Source organism: Polyodon spathula, chromosome 30, assembly GCF_017654505.1.
Source record: "Polyodon spathula isolate WHYD16114869_AA chromosome 30, ASM1765450v1, whole genome shotgun sequence".
NCBI classification, from domain to species: domain Eukaryota; kingdom Metazoa; phylum Chordata; class Actinopteri; order Acipenseriformes; family Polyodontidae; genus Polyodon; species Polyodon spathula.
In genome coordinates, this window is record NC_054563.1 from 2,934,500 (window position 1) to 2,956,112 (window position 21,613).

General features: G+C 39.7%; 1 protein-coding gene across 2 annotated transcripts; it reads right to left on the reverse strand.

Annotated features, from left to right (window-relative positions):
• Window positions 1–2,448: 2,448 nt before the first annotated feature.
• On the reverse strand, window positions 2,449–12,368 carry ets2 (v-ets avian erythroblastosis virus E26 oncogene homolog 2). 2 transcript variants are annotated; one of them, XM_041232993.1, is made up of 10 exons: window positions 12,114–12,368; window positions 10,169–10,238; window positions 7,622–7,742; window positions 7,055–7,174; window positions 6,344–6,544; window positions 5,987–6,082; window positions 5,290–5,517; window positions 4,796–5,059; window positions 4,506–4,624; window positions 2,449–3,865 (listed from the first exon to the last, which is right to left on the reverse strand). In XM_041232993.1, the coding sequence occupies exons 2-10, from the start codon at window positions 10,229–10,231 to the stop codon at window positions 3,650–3,652; spliced, it is 1,428 nt and encodes a 475-aa protein (XP_041088927.1). In that variant the 5' UTR covers window positions 10,232–10,238; window positions 12,114–12,368; the 3' UTR covers window positions 2,449–3,649. The 2 variants fall into 2 exon arrangements, with proteins under 2 accessions (XP_041088927.1, XP_041088926.1); XM_041232992.1 differs by lacking the exon at window positions 12,114–12,368 and adding an exon at window positions 11,172–11,456.
• Between the last annotated feature and the right edge of the window lie 9,245 nt (window positions 12,369–21,613).

Consider the following 21,613-nt stretch of genomic DNA (forward strand, 5'->3'; position numbering starts at 1 on the left):
ACACACACACACACACACACACACACACACACACACACACACACACACACACACACACACACACACACACACACACACACACACACACACACACACACACACACACACACACACACACACACACACACACACACACACACACACACACACACACACACACACACACACACACACACACATATATACACACACACACACACACACACACACACACACACACACACACACACACACACACACACACACACACACACACACACACACACACACACACACACACACACACACACACACACACACACACACACACACACACACACACACACACACACACACACACACACACACACACACACACACACACACACACACACACACACACACACACACACACACACACACACACACACACACACACACACACACACACACACACACACACACACACACACACACACACACACACACACACACACACACACACACACACACACACACACACACACACACACACACACACACACACACACACACACATATATACATATATATATATATATATATATATATATATATATATATATATATATATATATATATATATATATATATATAATATATATATATATATATATATAATGTGAGCCTGTTAGCTGTGGGTTTGAAGGACAAAGTGCTTTGTGTACTATTCAATACTATAGGCCATGTTTTGGCGGCCCTGAACTTTTGTGCTGAGAACCACCCACGCCTTGGTGAGATGCCAGACTGAGTATCTGCACCCAAATAGGCTCCTGCCAAGAAGCTCTGAATCTCTGATAGTGACGGGCTATGGAAACTTGCTTTCAACAGAATTAGCTTTCCTCTACAGTTAAGATTAAGAAAGCAATAATGAAACATGGGTATGCAATTATTATGTTTGCGTATATTATTCCAGGTACACCTTATACTGTGTCTCAAATAACTGTGCATTTACATAGTCGTTACTTAGCAAATACATGTGTGCTTACACATAGTTACTATGATACTATGCATAGTTACAATGTACTTAATGTGCACATCTTTTTGCACAACATGTGTAAGTATAATTGTATCAGAAAAGGCTTAGGGAGTATATCATGCAAAAAGATGTACACATTAAGTACATAGTAACTATGCATAATAACATTGTAACTATGTGTAAGTACACATGTATTTACTAAGTAACTACTATGTAAATACACTGTGATTAGAGACACTTCATGTAAAGTGTTACCATTATTTTTTTATCTTCAAATTGTGGCGTCTTTGGCAAATCCAGACTGGTCTGCGCTGTCAGCATTTTCATTTTGTGTTTCATACAAGTTTAGACGGTGGACTCTGCCAATGCTGCATTCCAAGGCAAGACGAGTCCTGCTTTCCTAAAAAAAAAAAAAAAGCGCCATAAAAGATTAGGCTGAAACCCACCCCCCCCCCAAAAAAAACGTTCTTGTACATTTCTTTGGAACAGATTCAATTCCCAGTTTCACTATTAGTGCTCATGTATCCTTAACTGCTAATAAAATTATGAGCAGGGCCGGAGCGGTTAGAAGAATCATTTACAGCTGGTAATTGCTAGGAGTTTATCTTACTTTGGTTATTATGTCAAACCACTTCTGAAACAAGGTGAAGGTTTGTTACGCAATCACTCAAGCAATCTACGGGAAATTCAATTATAAAGCCACTGCTGTAGGAACCAATGGTGCTTATTCATCCATGATCTCTATAGCCTCCCACCATGTGTCATGGGCTTAGATTTCAAAATGGCCCATGGGTATGCAGCGGACTTTGGGTTTGAAATCAAGCAAGCCCACCGTGTGACTCTCGCCCAAGAGAGAATACTTCTTTCTCGATGCCTTCGAATCTGTTCCGGCAGTCCTTGAAGGTCTAACTGTAGTTGTTTTGCTTTAAAATTGTGTAATACTGAAGAGGCTTCTGGCAGCCGTGTGCAGCACTCTGATTAATACAACAGTGTAGTGCAATGAACCTCGCTCTTCGATTTACGCTGTGCTTTAAACCAAGTAGTTCAGGCCTGATCAACATTACCTTCATATCTTAGGGAGAGCTGCATGTGAATTTACCAACTACAAGGTCTATCTAAATCACCAAATACTAAACAGTGCTGTCCTTTATTACTCTGGTGCAAGGGTGTCAGTCGGAGCAGTTTTAACCACCCCTGGGTGCAAGTAGGGCAACTGCATCCAGACTGTGAACATCCATGCTTTGAACAGCTGCACAGACAGAATCATTACAAATCATCCAGCTGAGGCACTGAATAGCTAATCTACAATGGGATAGTGACTTTAGGGTTAGGATACAGGGGTACAGTAGGGGCTCCTGGTACAGTGGAGGTTCTGTGACTATTTTCCTCAGAGCAATGCAAGTGAACTCCTTCCCCACTAAAAACACAGAGACTTGATAAGACCAAGAGAATTAGAAAAAATAAAGCTTTATTTCAGGATAATAGTTTTCAGGTTCAATGATGCGCAGTTAAAAATAGCTGCTACACAAGCTCCTCCTTTCGTGACAGAAGCATCGGTGTACAATCGCTTTTCTCAAACACTGTATACACCATCTCATTCAGCAGAGTAACAGTCTCTCATTGCCGAAGTACAAGATTCCAATGCAAAGGGACCTGAGATGCACAATGACAACACACAACAAAATAATACATTCCTATTTGCAATCAGATGCCCATTCAAGCAGAGTGATAGTGTAGATTACTGTAAGCTCTACTTCACCAATGGCACACAAAAAACAAACAAGACAATGCTTAAACGATCCACACAGCAGAACCCTGATCCCAATAAAAGCTTGATGCTTCCATCTGATTTATCAAAGAAGGTTACAAAATATGTATACATAGAAATATAGATTATATACTGCAGGAATGCCACAATATTAAACATAAATATATTTGTACAAAAACATTATAGTTTCCCCACATATGCAGTAGGACACTGCAGTGATTCCCATCTGAATCATTGTGACAGTTTCACTTTTCCTTTTTCCAGCAGATTCCTTAAACGAATATATTGTTTATCATATGACCAATGCTATTCTGATCTGACCGCTCAGAACAATTCAACTACGTTTAAGTTTACAATCATCATCCACTAAAAACTTATTTTCCACCCCAAGATCACATGCAGACGACTTCAGTTGCTTTTGCTTCTGACCCCAGAAAGAACGGCAAAGGAAAACAATCTTAATCAAATACTCCCCATTCCCAGAACAAATGCTTTAAATTCAACATTAGTTTCTGAAGTCAATCAAAAAAAAAAGTGAGGAAAAGACATTAGACACACTCGTTGACAGCCAAAAGGTAGAAAGAGCAAACCACGATGGCTCTGTCTGCATCGAGGCACAGCTTTGCCATCTTTATTTAAAGTTTAAACATTTTTACAAAGAAGCTGGTCCACAAGAATAAGGGGCATCAGTTTTCCACAATCGATGGACAGAGCACCCCCACGTCTTCTCAACTGCTCTCAGCCAACGGGGGTTCTTTTCAAGATCTCCCTTGCTCAGGCTAGCCAGAACAAAGGCTGCAAATGAGAACCTTCAGGAGAGGTCAAGTTACTTTGCTATCTTCACAGCAGAGGCCACACCTCCCCCCTGCTCCACAGCCAGCGCTTCAGTCCTCTGTGTCTGGCTGGACCCCCAGCATCATGTGCAGCTCTTCAGCAGAGTAGCCCAGCAGGTTCTGCAGGTCGCAGACGAATCGGTACACGTAGCGCTTTCCCGAGGTCTTGTGGATGATGTTCTTGTCGTAGTAGTACCGCAGTCCACGGCTCAGCTTCTCATAGTTCATCTTGGGCTTGTTCTTACGCCGGCCCCAGCGACGGGCAACCTGGAGGACGAGAAGAGACAGGGAGATCAGCTCCTCTTTCTAAACACAGACCTACACCCGAGAACGTATGCTATCTGTAACTACGCCAACCACTACCCTCGCCTTGGTTCTGTGCTGATGCCCCAAAACAGTTGTATTGCGGTTCAGAAGGCAATGGCTTCTGACAATGCACCAATGTCTGGGGCAAAAAAAAAAACAAATTCAGTGGCAAATTTTGTAGTTTTTGCTGGCATTCAAAGCTGAAACACTTTGAAATTAATTTGTCTGTACTCGCGAAGCACTTAAAAACATCCCATGTTTTGTGCTGGAGTCCACATTTTTGTTTGTACAGAATAATCCATCATTTTATGACCAGGCTATGATATGCCATGCCCGGGAGGCAGGATAATGAGCTGCAAGTCATTTTTCCTTCAATTAATAACAAGCAAATGAGAAAGAAATATCTTCATTCTCCTATTTGTATTGTCTAACCTCCTCCCAAACTTCCCCTTGCTTACTGTACGCACTGCCCTGTGTACAGGACTGTCTGCAAGACGGAGTGAAACAGGTTTGCATACGGCTTGTGTAAATCTGTGCGTGTGTGCTCTGCTGTACTGTAATACACACCAACAAGCCAGAGCTTCCATACACCTTAACCTACCTCATCTGGGTCAGTCAGCTTGAACTCCCATCCATCCCCAGTCCAGCTGATGAAGGACTGGCAGGATTTATCTGTCAACAACTCCAACAGAAACTGCCACAGTTGGATTGGCCCGCTCCCTGTAGAATGGGCAAAACATTTTATTAAGGAAAGCAGTCACAGTTTCAGGAATTCTAGATCTCTCCAGTTATCCATTTACTTCAAAACGCCAAACTGTAGTCTTATTAGGGCAAATACAATTCAACACATTGACAAAGGCTACAGAACGATACTATGACAAGACGTCTTACCGGTGAATCCGGCGAGGACGGCCGCTGGGATGAACGGCTTGCCGTGCTGCGTTGAGTCGTTCCTCTCCTGGATGTAGTCTTTGAAGGACAGACCCTGCTTGTTGACACACAGGGTGCCCACGCTGCAGTCCTCGTCGAAGCTGTCATGGGATGGAACTCTCTGCATGTCTGCCAGGGAGGACTGGCTGCTCCAGGACTGCAGCTGGGCGTCAGTGCTGTCAAAGCTGTCCATGCTCTCCAAGGAGTCCTGATCTCTGCTTTGAACTGCACAACAGGAGAGAGAAGACAGGATGGGCTTGACTTTCCTTTCTTGATTTAAAATGGGTTACAATAGGGCGAAGCATCAGGCTTAAAATCTGCTTTGGATAATTTATTAATAAATAAATGCATACATAGTGGATACCAATCGCATACTTAAATGGTACAAACCCGAGACAAAACTGCGGTGGCATGCCAATGTTATCACGCTGTGTGCTACTGATTTAAAGACTTACATGTCTTTCCGATCCCAAGGTTTAGACTCTTGCTGGTTACGTCCTGGTTTACAGGGAAGTAATTCACGTTGACCGTTTGCACCTGGGGTTTGGGAAATGCCTGGTATTCCAGGTCCACGATGTTAGGTACAGACGTCTTCTCCGAGTTTTCAAACAGCTCCCTCAGCAAACTAGGCGTTGTGTTATCAGGTATCTGGAGCGAGCACAGAGTCTGATCCAGACTGAAACCTATAAAAAAAAAAGAGGTAAACTGTCAAATCACGCTAAACCCGTATGCAAAACTAGACTGCAGTGGAGCTCCATGTTTTCTGCCATTGAGCGTACAGGGCAGTACATTGCAATGGCTTTGATTCCTCTACCAATACATCAGTACTGCAGTATTCCAGATTATGTTGGCTGCTGGCATGGGCGCAACACTCACTAGTCTAGCTGGCACAAATATGCCCACCGACACGTCTTTCATTTTAATAGATTCGGATCCAATACCATTTGACTAATACAGCTCACTTTGACTAACATCCCCAAATGTAGTATTGCATGCTTGGAATCAGAGATGCAAGGGGAAAACACGAGAGGATTTTAAAAAGAATCTGGGAATCTTGTGTATTGGGATTATAAAAAGGACGTCCGTCACTTCTACTCAGGTGACCATTTCTAAAGACGTTTATCACCCAGAATGTCATGTGACGCAGCTCACCAATGGCCTTGTTGTTGTTGTTGTTGATCCAGCTGGAGACAGATACAGTTGGTGCTGTGTTGTGAAGATACTGGGTTTGATGCTTCTCGCTGCAATCTGTAAAAGCAGCACAGAACTAGATTAGATTAGATTCTGGAATTAGTCATAAAACATCTGGGATATCATTTATTTCTCTCCTCCTTGGAGGGCTTATTGACGTTAGGATTGATCTTAGTGCTCTTAACAGGACTATTACTGCACATCCTACAGATGTTACAGCTGTTTTGCTGCATTGAAATAAAAAAATCAAAAAGTGTTTATAGAGGGGGGGTATTTAAAAAAATAAAAACCATTCAATGCCTTTGAGGATGCAGTTACCTTTCATCATCTGTTCCAGGTGCTCCCACAGGATGTCTCCCACGAAGTCCGGTGCCAGGTCCAGGAATCGCTCCTTTCCCAGGTCACACAGTGCCCGTCCCGTGATGTTAAACTTGTGGAAATTGACATTGGCCAGACTGAACTCACTGGCTGCCCAGCACAGCCACTGGTAAACCTGCTGCTCGCTCCAGCTTCGCGGGTCTGAGGCACAGAGGAACACAAGGGAATCGATCTCAGTTAGTATGCGCACAAGTAGTGATGCTATTGTGCAAACAGGGGTTTAATCATACTTACAGCTATGGCCAAATGTTTTGCATCACCCTATAGAATTAACACATTTTGCTTCATAGTCGAATGAAACCTGCTTAATAATGTTACGTTAACATATTGAAAATTACACACTGCTTTGTAGTTTTCCCATATACTTAATAAAGAAATCTAACATGAAATACTGTACTACCATTATGGCTTCTGATATCATCTTGCAATATCATTTTTTAATTACATGTTAAATAAGAGACCTAAAATTATGTTCATATAGTTTATTTTTATTTATGTCTCAATCCTAAAATGCATGCAAAACTTCTGACCATAGTTGTTTATTTAGGACAGACAGAAGGCTTTTTTTAACATGAACTAAAAACTATTAAAAAAAACAAAACTGTACAGACAATTCTATACAGTCAAACAGTGGAGCTGATTGTCACTCACCGTTGGGGATGGAAAGACGACGCTGCTCTTTTGCAAAGCCACTGAAACTGTCCTTCAGAGCCTGGCTCATGACTGCCTTGCTGCAGGGGGTCAGGAGGGGTACATTGTAGGTACAGAAGTCTGAGAAACGCAGGGAACACAAGAAGGGGATTATAGCAGAGGAATACTGCTGGCTTCTAAATTCATAATTCATTTTGCATTCTAGCAAGAACGATTCTGTACGCGTTCGCACAAGCTACTTCTCCATTTCCTTGAAAATGGTTTTATCTTCCCTACACCCTACAGTGTGGTTATTAAAACGCATGACTCCCATGACAGCACTCAGAAACCACTGCTGAGTACGGACTGACAAACCAGTGGAACTATTAAATAGATCCCAAATCAATGGAATTTTTAAATCCAACAAAATGCTATTTTCTTTTTTGGTTTCAAGTATTATTAATGTCTTCCTGAATGTTGCTGTGGAACAGAGGCAGTCGCTGCGGTCTGTCACAGTCTGAACACTGATACTGATAAAAGATGACACCATAAGATCAGTGTGTTAGTTTGTTTCTTAAATCATCTTACCGTGTGATATGGAGTCGAGTGCTGAAGGCACTTCCTGGGCAGACTGCTCATTGTCACCAGGTAAATAAAACCTAGCGAATAATGAAGTCGGGTCCTCATAAGTGTCAAACGCTGTCTGACGCTGGGAAAAAAATAAAAATATGATCGTAATGCAATTAAAAAAAAACAACAACAACAACAACAACAACAACAACACACTACACGCAACAAAAACTGTACAAGCCAAAATGGGAGCACGCATTCCTGTTACTGTACTCTATCTGGCATGGCTGATATCCTATCGAATGGCAATAACCTATTCCAATTGATTCCCAAGCACTGATCTCCACAGTCTGATTGTCATGCTGACATTAGCATTGCACAACAGGCTGCTAGCTTTGACTGCATGCCAGCTCCAGAGCAGGTCCTTCAGTCCTTTAGTGAGGATCACAGGGGCCCAATGCCAGCCCTAAAATGTACTACAATGAGGCCTAGGCCTAGTGTGTGACTGAAACGCTTTCTTTTAAAAAAGTTACTAGCAACAGCTTTCCTGCAACACAAACAACCCCAAACTCAGGAGAGCACAGCGACTGTCAGCCGCCGCGAATGGCTTTTCATTTACAAAGCTGCGTGGGTGTGAGCTGTCCAAAAAACAATTCAGACTCCTTTTCCTGCTATACAATACAATCAGGCCTTCTTGTCAAGAACTACGGGAGAAGGGACACATTCTGATTGACATGGTCTAATGATTCCGTTTTAAAGTTGAACTATGGCAGCATAGCTTCAGCTTTCAATTTTCCATTTGGTTAAAAAAAATAAAGTTTTGGTTTCAGTTTTTAAATTTGAAATCCTTTTCTATTTTTCATTGTACCTTGGGCCCACTTGCTCCTCTGGGTGCATTTAAATTAAATTAAAAGGTAAGGCATCTCCCCACACACACACACACAAGATAGGTTGAGGAACACATAAACATGCTTCCTTGCTAGATAAATATTGGTCTAAGTGTTCCCTGTGGAAGTGAAAACACAGAGCAACAGTAGTACACTAAAGCTACAATGATATTGCTTCACCACTTTCATTTCAACAGGGATTGAAAACCTGCAGTGGGGGTAGAGTATCGGCTCACAGGTGTTGGGACTAACAGCTCTTGTGTTTGCTCTTGGTTTGTTGTCACGATACTACCTGCAGAAATACAGTCACTTCACACAAGTAGCCTGTGTGCTAAGAAAGCGGGGGTTTGCAATTGATTTAGTCTGTTACCATGAATTCTCATTTACATTGTATACTTGTCAGCACAAAAACCCAACTGAGGAAAACCAAACAACTGCAAATGTTCTAATGCTGTTTTGTTGCACAATACTTTGAGAGATTGTGCACACTTTCTCTGGGGGGGTGGGGGTTATGACTCCTGTTGCATAGCAGTTTCACTTACTATACATTTAGATATGTGCTTGATTAGCCACAGTGTATAGGTAACAAGCTCAGGCGTGTCTTATTGAAAACTCCTAATAAAAACAGGAATGGTTCAAACTGCTCTGCACTGGGAGTCTTACTTCCATCCCTGAGCATGCACTTCATCTGAGACGCACTTGCACTTTCTATGAGAACCGTGTGGGTCCCGTGTTGTGTTCAAAGAGCAAATAAAGTCTGGGAAACAAAATGACCTACAGCAACATAGCACAGCTTGTGAGAGTTTCTTTTACCAACAGGAGCAGATTCATTTGATAGTTTATAACCCCTTTAAAAAGGAAAACCATGTAAATATCCAATGATTACACTTTCATCATTGTCCAAGGCATTCAGCCAGGAGCCCCTGGTCTCAATCCAAGTGTTTAATGAAGACCTGCATACTGAGCACCATATTAATTCTCAATTGCTTAACTTTTCCACTGATGCAATTGGTCATTGATTAAATAAATAAGAAAAGGCACAACATCATTGAGATTTGCGTTCTATTTTTACATATTATACATTACACACACACACACACACACACACACACTGCTGGCTCTCGAGCAAGAACTGATGAAATGCTAAAGGAAATATAGTACCAGTAGTTGTGTAATGCTTTTTCTTTTATTGCTGATATGGTGAGTATTTTTCAAATTCCAATGTTACGCAAGACCCTAATAAATCATTAGTTCTTTTAAAGAAACCCAACCACAGTATGAAAGCACTGCCACCCACAGTCTCCACGTGTGCAAAGGGAAAAGTCCTTGAACTACACAATAAGCTTAAAGAAAACGTCTTGCTTGGTTTTCAATCCCTTTGATTCAACTTTGCATTTCACAAGGTTGGACATCTGTGTATTTGCAAACCTGCATATTGTTTTTCAGGGGCAACTACTGTACTGAGCCCAGCAGAATATTCATCTGAAGATGATAAAGGAGATTCAGTACTCCATTGCACACATTGGATAGCATCATTTTAATTGCATATACAACACATTTAATGGGTTTCCAAAAAATTGAATGGGATGTGCTTCTGAATTGACTACAATGTTAGTAGAAACTAGTTTAGTTTACCACACATATCATCTCAATGCCTTTATCATGCATTGGTACCAACCTTGAGAATGCCTCGGTAGCTGCCGGACAGGGGAGCCACCTGGTCCAATCCAAGGTCACACATTATGGATCTAGAGGGGATGAGAATAAAGAGTATTTTACATAAGATGGAGCAATGAGAAGCTGGGCTGCCTTTTATCTACTGGTGTGCTTTGAGACAGGCACCTGTGAAAACACCCTGTGAATAGGGGCCGTCTACAGAAGACAAAGGGTTAGACTGGCTCACTTTTTCCAGCACAGGTAACTTCTAGCATACAATGCTCTCCCCAAAATATAACAGACTTTCAGCCACATTTTACATGGAAACTGGCTGCAAACTAGCCGGTTCTGTTTCTCTCTCTCTCATTATATTTACATATACACACACACATATATACATATATACATATATATACACACACACACACACACACATATATACATATATATATATATATATATATATATATATATATATATATATATATATATATATATATATATATATATATATATACACATACACACACACACATAGATAGATAGATAGATAGATAGATAGATAGATAGATAGATAGATAGATAGATAGATAGACAGATAGATAAAATACTCAAAAACCACCTTCTTCGTTTGGGTGTTTAACATATGTACAGGTAAATCTGTACAAGTCTGCTGCATTTTTTTAAAAACCTCAACAAAATACATGTACAGTATAGCCAAACAGCTGCTAGCTCACATTTTCCATTTCAGTGCGTCAGAAAATGAAATTCCACCACACAGCTCAAACTGGCCTGATAATTCACTCAAATCCCACATCAAAAGTGCCAAATTCCACTGTAATTGAAAGACTGAGAGACGTTTTGCGGTTTTCAGTTAGGATCGCTTATAATTATGGAAAAAGACTGGGAAAACACTTAGAAAAAACGTTTTACCAGTCCGTGTATGTTTTATAATCACATCCAGACCTTGGCTAGTAATAGGCACATATGCGCTCAAGTTTTCTAAATATGCACACGGCATTTACCTTTTAAAAACAGCTTTGAGAAACCTAACTATTTGGTCAGATGCTGTTATTTCATTGAACTTCTTGCTGTTGTCAATTGGGATAAGAATGCCCTTCCCACGGGTCACACTGTAATTAAAATGAAACAGACATGACTCACTCTGCGTCATCACGGAGTAGGGGTTCCCGAGTCAGTGCAATCAAACACGCGTCTTATTTATTCTACAATAAAAATGCTATTTATGAATGATCAGTAAGCTGCAGTTCTCAGTCATATAACACCTTGCGTAACAAAAAAATCCGATTTCTGACTTTTTTTTTTTTTTTTTTAACGGCCGTATATGCTTATGTTTACAGATAAGATGGTGAATGACGAATCCGTTCCCGGAAACAGCCCATATATGTATATACTCAGACACCGCAGGGAGAATAGCAAGCCGAGATAAGCAGCAATGTGTTACGACTACCACTCAACACCTTTGTTAAATCTTGAATCGTCGTAGCAGAAGCACACACAGAAGGTACCCTGCTGTACACAGTCTTTGTGTTTCGGGTTTAGAACTAAATTGCTTTGCTATATAGTTAATTATTAAGCAATTTACTTATAATCATATATTTTAGAAATGTGTTTTTCAACAATTGCATTATGAAAAAAAGAACATATATCTGAAAAACATTCACACTTTGTGTAACTTTTAGTAGCTTGCTTGATTAGAAAAAATTACAAATCAGACCTAAATCAATGTTTTTATTTAATTGTTAAACATAAACATCATCACAGTAAATTGATCTCGTTCAACTCGCAAACAAAATCATAAGCGATATAAAATAATGGATAAAACATCACTGCAGTAAAACCTTGCCAAAGACATCTTGCAGTTGTTTACTTAGTAAAGGAAAAGTCCACTTATTAAACCGAACCAAAATAAGCACTTTCATTAGGACACATGAAAAGACGCCTACCTGTTGAAGGCACTACTGTAGTCAGGGAATCTCGTTCTTGCAGATCTGATAATTGTACAGGGCAGATATATCCACAGACCAAGCCGATAGTTATCCCAGCGAAGTATCTCACACAGTTTAGATTCCGTAAAGATTGGTCTTGCTTTGTTTTTTTTTTGTACGGTGAAAGCAACGATATAGTTGAAATGCAATTCGCGGTTAGTTTGTCTTGTTGCTCATCTTCCACTGTATCCCCTATTGAATGTGCAAGCGAGGATCGGCACAGCCTGTTTCACAGTATTCTCTTAACATTGGGGCGGGGCCTCTGGGAACAACGATCTGCCAGTCTGAAGTAGGTGTGACATCATCATTCACCACTCGAATGCGAAGGATTTAATCGACAATACTGCATTTAGTACGCGTTTTAATACATGCACACTACACTACTATACAGCAGCGAGTTAGTATTTTGATTTACATTAATTAAGGAGCGAGAAAAGAGACAGATAGATAGAAAGCGTGTAACTATTTGTGAACTACATGAACAGTGAATTAGGTGGTTTTGTAAGTTTTAACTTTTAATTATAGCGTTCAGATAACAAATATATGAATATTCTGTATCTCAGATGCACTAATAAGATATTAACAGCATATTTAGGCTAGGTAGATAGATAGATAGATATAGATATCACACACACACACACACACACACACACACACACACACACACACACACACACACACACACACACACACACACACACACACACACACACATATATTGTTTGGTAATATATATACACACACATATATATATGACAATTGGTGTGTGTTCATAAATACATAAAATGAGCAAGTAATATAACTCCACTTGGAAACAGTAAAACCTTTTCGTAGATTTTGTGTCGAGGGTAACTGTTATATATTACATATATATATATATGTTTAGATATATATATATATATATATATAGAATATATATATAGATATTGTATATATAAGTATATATGCATAATATCTAAATATATAAAAATCTTTGCAACTCTGAATGAATTCATGTTTCTTTAATAGTGATTATATGCAAGTTAAGTTGCCATAACAGCTCCCTGAACATTTGTTCTAAATGCATAACAATAAAATGACCTTTAACTAAACAGAACGAAATGTATCTTGTTTCCTGGCAACTAAATTGGCTGTTTAATCACAGGAATGGAGGAAATTTAATTAAAATGACCAAAATAGTTTCTTAGGTGATTCAGTGCAGACTGTGTGTGTGCTGAATGGATATCATAGTGAATTAGCACACATCCAGCCATCAACTGTAACAGTCAGCAAATGAGAGGCGGTTAGCAGATGATTCTCTCACTCTGCACCTGGAGGTGTGTGGGTGGGAGGGAAGGTGTGGACATGCTGATAACGTGAAGATGCACTTTCAATTTTCACAGACACACAAGGATTCCTGCTCTGGCTTGAGTGAACAGAAGCAATGCCTCGTGGAGGCACAGGAAGGTGATCAGGGACTGAGCAGAAGCAATGCCTCGTGGAGGCACAGGAAGGTGGTCAGGGACTGAGCAGAAGCAATGCCTCGTGGAGGCACAGGAAGGTGGTCAGGGACTGAGCAGAAGCAATGCCTCGTGGAGGCACAGGAAGGTGGTCAGGGACTGAGCAGAAGCAATGCCTCGTGGAGGCACAGGAAGGTGGTCAGGGACTGAGCAGAAGCAATGCCTCGTGGAGGCACAGGAAGGTGGTCAGGGACTGAGCAGTCAGGGACTGAGCAGTCCAGAGGTAGATCATTCCACCATGGAGGGGCAGTATAAATATAGTCATTTACAAATAAAGGTTGAATACATCGGACCTGAGGAGCTAGTTCCATTAACTCCGCTTAAAAACAAATCAAGAATAAGGAACATTACATGGCTGAAGTGTTCATCCCAAGCTGCTTCCGGGGCATTGATCCGCGCATTGTGTGCTTGCGTCTGTCACCCAGGTCAACCCAGCTTTATCAAAGCAGTGTGAAATTGTGTACCGGACTCGCACGACACTGGGTCCTGACGCTGATAGGTACTTACCCGGCTAAAGCATGCCAGTGTGAAAGGGGCTTTAGACATTGGGACCTCATAAAGACACCTGTCCCTCTGTCTGTGTGTCTGTATGGTCACCATGCTCAAGTTGTTCATGTTACTGATGGCATTAATTACGTATTTCCAGCTGTTACAGAGGATGCATTTCACTGACATGCTTGTTTTCAACTCAGAGAAAAAATAAAAAAAGCTAGTAATGCATTGTCTGTTTTATCTCCCCCTTTACCCGATACTCACACTGCAACTACAAGCCCCTAAAAGGTCAGCGGACACATACAAAATGAGCCCTAGGTTATGCATCTGGTATGGTTCGAGTGGGATGTATGGCTGCAGCAATGCCAAGTCATAGTAGCGGTGTCTTAAATCGTGATGTCTAAAAGTGACATTCCTGGGTGAACCCAATGTTAGGTTAGTTATCAAACAGTTGCATTTCTCTGTCTTTTGTCCATATTCGACCCGTGTCTGCTTGAAAGCCAGCCACCAGGAGAGGTTAAACTAGCAAAAAAGAGTCAAACAAAAGAGTAGAGAATGCAAGGTAGCTGAAAAGTCATGTTTACAGTTTAGGATACATTGCTCACGGATCAAGACTCGACAACTACCAGGGTTAGGATATGCAAATGCATCAAACACATACAAATCTGAAGCATTTTAAACACTTATCACTGCCTGCTTTGCATCCACGCTTTGAATGAAGCAGCTGCTGTGTCATCTTTTCCACTGGCCAATTTCCCAGAGAAACTAATATAACTCAGGCTGTAATGTTTTGTTAAGTCTGTGTTTATTAATTATTATATATTCACGTTTGATGAATTTTAAACGTAATCTTTTGAACAGAAACACTGTAAATAGAGAGTTATTTATTTTGGCCTGTTCTCTATACATACTAGTTTGTAAAATTTGGATAAAGGAGTGATTCATATTAAGACATTGGTGACCCATATTCATTATTTTTGATGCTGGTTCCTAGCTGGTGCTTTACAGATTTGTACAACGCTGTAGGCGTATAGCAGGCGCACTTCCTTCAAGCTTATCACACAAGAATATATAGATTATTATTCAGATTAAACACAAATTTTGCAGTATCAACCATAATTGACATCCTGTTGTATACCCATAGTGAAGACGCAAGCTCTGTCCTCTGTGGCCGTCGCACATCCGTTTGTATGCACAGCACTCTACGCATGTCACACTTCACATTTATCCATATATTCAGAGAACCACTTATCCAGTTTTCATTAACTTAGTGCTACTTATCAAATTGTGACTAAACATGTCGTTGCTAATTCTTACTCCATACTATTATGTGCATACAGTCACCACTTTTTATCATTTGAATTTGCAGTCATTGAGGGAGCTGTGTGTTCCAGATATACTTGTTTAACTAGCATATGTACCCTACACTACACAGCACTGGGGCAACACAAATAGAAAGACCTTGTAGCAAATACATTCACTTCCTTCAGATAAAACGACTGTTAAAAGGTCTCTGGGACCACCCCTTATCAGAAACCCCAGATATATCCATGACTGTGCAGAACTTTAAAACAGACCATAAAGAGATAGATATGTGCTGAGTACCAACAACTGAAACACATTCACATAGTATATGAAACACACCTGAATTGTGATTTAGACAAGTGTGTAAGAAACGCCAGCACATGGAGATGCATTTCTCTCTATGGTAGAATTAGAGGTCAGAAAATGAGTCACTGTTTTGTTACCTTTAGACCAGGCTTTTAAACTGTAAAGAAGGAGCATTTACAACACAGCTGAGCAAATAGAAACTCAAGTTATAAAAATAAAAATAAATAAAACTTTCATTTCATCTTCTCATTTAATACTTTCAAATGGCTGAGTTATGCTTCTTCAGATGTTACCTTGCTGGGATGATGGTTTTTATTTGGCGCAAAGCAAAAAACCCCAAAGATAAACACAGTACAACAGCATGGTTTCTTAGTGCCAAGTGTAATTATCATGTACAAACCACTTCTAGAGATCACAGTATGGAAAGGGGGGGGGGGGTAGCAGGTCTGGATCTTTTGATGCTAATGCAAATGCAAAGCTTATGGAGTGCAAAAAGACAAGCTAAATCACATCTTTCACAGTGCATCCAGTCTTTGTATTTTTCTGAAAAACAGGTGGTCTGCTGCTGGCGGTGGCTATATCATCATCTTATGGCTTAAGCTAGTAATTATTTTTTTTTAAAGTCCAGTGAGGGAGGTGGTTAGGAATGAAAACGGACCAGAGATAACTCCCAGCTTTGAACAAGATTAGTAATTCTACTACAGATACTGCTGTGTTCAATATGAACACAACCACATGCATTGAGCGCTTCACAAACCCATCAAACCTCCTATTCCACGACCCCAAGCTAAACGAGGAAAAAACAGGAGGAGTAACCCAGGTGTAACAACAAAAAAAGGACACTAAAAAGATTCATTGCACACACAAAAGACAGGTCTTGCGGCACACTGCTGTAGTTTATACTAAGAACCGCAAACCTTTGTTCTCTTTGTGGGCCATGGCTTGTTCAAACCTGTCCAAATGTGTCAGCGAGGGGGACACCCTGTTCACTTGCCCTGGGCTGAAAGTCATCCTGAATCCGAAACATTTTCATCCAATACAGAATACATTCTAAAGATCTTGGATCACAGAGGCTTTTTTTTTTTTTTTTTGTATATTGTTTTGTAAGCACGAAGGTTGGGAGTCTTTGCTCTGTAATGGAACTCCTCCTAGAAGCCAATGAGGTAATAATTGTGACCTCAGCATGACATGTGCTGTACTCCCCTCTCTCCACTACAGAGCTAGCTCTTTAATTGAATGTTTGTCTTTGAACAGTGAGGTTAGCAGTTCATGTCTATCCCTTGCCTTTCCATTCATTTCAGTGGGCTGAGAAGCCAATCCATTAAGACACAACAGAACCAACCCTAGTGGCACATCTTAGTTCACCCTGTCTGATGCACTGATATTAAAGATGTTGAGGAATAGTTACCTATGATAGGTAAAGCAGATTCCCTGATTTGAAAATAAAACCAACATTTGGAAACTCCTTATAGATTCAGTCTCCCATATATACAGCACAGTTATTAGCTGGTTAAATAGAGGTTGTATACAACCTCTATCTGCAGTATGAAGGTATTTAGATGAGCACTGAAGCATGAAGGTTCCCTTAGAGAGGTCTTTATAAATCAATGCTATCGTATGTTATCTTGACATCTTCCACTAGATGTATGCAGACAGCTTGGCTGTCCTGCAAACACAAAGTGTGCTTTGTATCTCCTTTCTTCAGATTGCTTGACTGTGCTGCCCCCTACTGGCAGCACAATGACAAAGCAGGATACTGCAACAGATTAATTAGAAGAAAACAGAACTGAATCGGAATGACACACAGAAATGCAATGCATACTGGAAAAAAGGGTCATTCATTCAGTGCTGTGGATATTTGGTTCCAGAACACATTTATCCAGAGTAGAGTTTCTTTCCTGTTAATGTGAGCTGTCATGCAACAGTTGGATGTGTTCATTGTTATGATGGCAGGAAATCTAAATCTGGACAGTACAGTACTGCGAGGGAGCACGTAAACAGAGATCTGAAACGCATTTAATAATGGATTTTATTCACTGGCCATCGAAGCAATTGATTTCCTGGAAACAACATTTCCGTTGGATTTCCAAGAGCGTCTTTTATTCAGTATCAATTTAAAATGAAACAGTACAATGTATATAAGCTTCTCAAGGTTGAAATATAAATGTGTTTGGATCAGAAACAAAAAAGCTGTTATATGTAATTTGCTGCTGAATCCCATATCTGTAAAAGCAGCTGTCTGTCAGACTATACTGAGGTGGAACTACCTTTTATTGAACCGGGCACAGTTTTGTGTGAGGTTTATATTGTTTGAATGGAGTAATATTTGACTGGAAGTACAGAACAGAGTTTTGTAGCTCAGTTAATTTATTTTATTTGAATATGTGTAACTTGTACACGTATAATTGTGTCCCAGAATGTGAATCATTCTGTTAATCATTTTTAAATGAAGACATAACAACAGCAAGACTATCCTTTTTTTTTTTTTTTTACAGTGGCAGAGAGATGTGCATATATTAAAATATATTAAAAATATATATATATATATATATATATATATATATATATATATATATATATATATATATATATATAACTCCACAGTTTAGATTGAGTAAAGCTAATTGTCCTCAATAAGAGAGAAAAAAGTTGATGATGTGCACGATCACGGAACCCAAACCAAACCGAAGTTGGGGATCTTTGGAATTCAAACAGTCTTTCTGTTTTTGTTCAGGCTCAGGTGAATGTCTATTACAAATCTAAAGGAAGAACCTCCTGCCTGACCTATATTACCAATAATGTTTGATAATGAAACATATATACTGTGCCAGCCCCCAGTCCATTTCTCTTTTTCGGAGCCCACTTTAAAAAATATAGAGGTGCGTCTAATCTACTGGGATTAGAAAAAGAACCCTACATTATTTAAACATGATTTAGCTGTTTTATTCATTTATCAAATAAACTACAGAACGATATCGCAAAAGTCTACTGGAAACCATAGTAGTACAGTACAGTATTTCATGTTGGATTTCGAAATGTGACATTTTTAAATTGTCCGTTTTTCGTTTAATATGGAAAATTACAAAGCGGTTTCGGTGGCACTGGAACGATTTTTAAAGTGGGGGTGCTGAAAACCATTCAACAAAACTATAACCCCTGTATATGATGGAAGCCATGCAAAGCCAAAGGGGTGCTTCCACACCCCCAGCACCCCTAGTTCCAGCGCCCTTGAGCAGAATGTAATTCAATATGTTAACGAAGCATTATTCACCTGGCTTCATTCAACTCCATGAAGCAAAATTATTTAATTATACAGGGAGATGCAAAACTTTTGGCCATAGCTGTACTGCTAACTAAGTCACTGTATTCTAGATCAATAACATCTGTGCATGCAATACTGATGGTCTGTACTGTATAGGGAGATTTTTTAAATATATTTAACCCATAATATGAATTTTATAGTTTATTACATTTGATATAACTCCTACTTCAGTCTAAAAAAAACTCAGCACAATACAAACAGCATCCCAGACTCTGTCAGCCATGATGCTTGAACAGAAATGAAAAGAAATTGCTGAGATGCAGGCGTGTTTTTTATTTATAGAAATGTTTTCATACTAACTTGATAACATTCATTTAAAAATCCAATTGATGCATATGATTAATACGTTTTGTGACTAATGTGTTTCAAAATTAAAAAAAGAAAAAAATGTTATTGACCGATTGAGATTTTGCTGAGAATGTATTTATTTTCAAAAGGCTTTCTTTAGGTTGTGCTGGGTGGGTACTTCACAGTCTTGCACCAGAGCCCAGTAAATCCTAGCGTCGGCAATATCTCAGTGCTGCCGTCTTCTCATACAGGGAGTCAGGGCACTAGAGCAGCAGTCCCGGGAAGGCTGTCTGGTTCACACACATATTCTTGTATTTTGGTTAGCACTGTTAGCTGGGACCCTTCACACTGTGCAGTAAACTGCTCTTGTCCAATTGAACCTCTAATTGGCAATGTTTTAGAAACAGAACTATACAGCTGCCTATTTGTATATTTGTATATATATATAATCAATCAGATATGGCTCTGTTCAGTAAGTGATGATTGCCCAATAACAAATTGTTGCACTAACACACACACACACACACACACACACACACGCACACACACCGGTATCCATTGACAACACATTAGCACATACGATGATTCATGATTTATCACATAAAATTAATCATCATAAGCACTGTATGAATATATAGTAGGTATACAAAATATGCTGTAAATAAATCATTGTGTTTTTATTTCTATGGCCACAGAGGAAACCCCAGCTCCTTTCAGACACTCCTTATAGAAGGGAATCAGCAGGTTAAAAGCAGTTCAACATTATTCCTCAAGTTTCTGTGGAGGTTAAGTTCAATCAAACAATCAAATCCAGCCTTTTTAAAACATGTACACAATAAATCTCTATTTCTACCAACCTCTTAATTAAAATATAAAATACTAAATCTCTTTTTCTGTGGTTAGCAGAGTATTAGAAGAATTGTACTACTAAACACTGGTTTGCTTTACAACTGCAATGGCTTTTTTTTTTACAAGGTTTCTCAGAAAGAAAAAAAATGAAGTAACCATTTTTCTTGTGTAATTAAGCAGTGAAATGTGATCCTTCAGTGCAGTTAGGCAGCCATGTGCTCTAAGCTGGAGTGAATGGCTTCCAGATTTGAACCCAATCTCTTCTGTCTAGACTCTACGTTGCTATTTTTCCCTTCCTAGCTGAAAACAGACTCTCAACATAAAACACCAAGAAAGCGTAGGCTTGTGTCCCTTTTTCTCATAAAGATGTGCGACTGTGCTCTGCAGCTCAGACAAGAAAACAAAAAACGAGTCCCAGACTTTTCACAAGACACGTGTGGTCTGAGAGTCAAAAAACCTTGCAGCAGCTGCTTGGGCAAAGAAAGTATTTATTAAGACAATGTGGTCGGCATTGCTCTCCCTGAATAAACAAGCAGTTTCTGGGATTCTTGCATGATACTTGATGTGAACTTTTCATCTGCCCTGTCTTTCATTATTTTCTGAAACGCTCACAGGGAACGCCAAAGTATTTTTTAAATATGTATGATAATAGAAACATATTTGTCTCCAAACATACCAGATTTTTCAGATTTGAGCTCTTTTGCCGTTCTGAATAACAACAGACATCTTTGAAGCCTTAAGGTAACTGATGACTTGTTCAGGCATTTTATTGTTTTGATATATTGGGTTATTATTTTTTTAATATTCAGCATTTCATTTGCCAGTGTCTAGAGGGGGTTGTTATTTAATGTGTTGACAAATTAATAAATGGATGTAAAAGTACGGTCTGGTTGCAAAAACTTGACGCAGCACTACATTTTCACACATTATCAGACCACTTTAATGATTCAAAATGTATTATTTTCAGACTCATTTATTCTGTATTTAAATAGTGTGCATTAATTGAAGACTGAAAGAGCTGAATCTGTAGAGCCTAGAAAGAAGGAGAGCCAGAGGTGACTTAATAGAGGTATTTCAAACTGTCAAGGGGTTTAACAAAGGAACTGCGGAGAATTATTTGTCACAGGTCACAGAGAACGGAACCAGGAGCCAGGTGGGTGGAAGCTGAAGAAGGGCATATTCAAAACCGAGGGGAGAAGGAGCCTTTTCACGGAACAGGTGGTGAACCACTGGAACAGGCTGGCGGACAGAGTTGTTGAAGCAGAAACTATCATTAATAGACTGGATGCTGTCATGAACAATACTGTATAACCCTCTGTGTGACCATAATAAGACCTTTAGCTAGCCGCTTGGAGGAAGGGCGGTCTGTTTAGTCATGGATTCCCAGAGGTTTCATC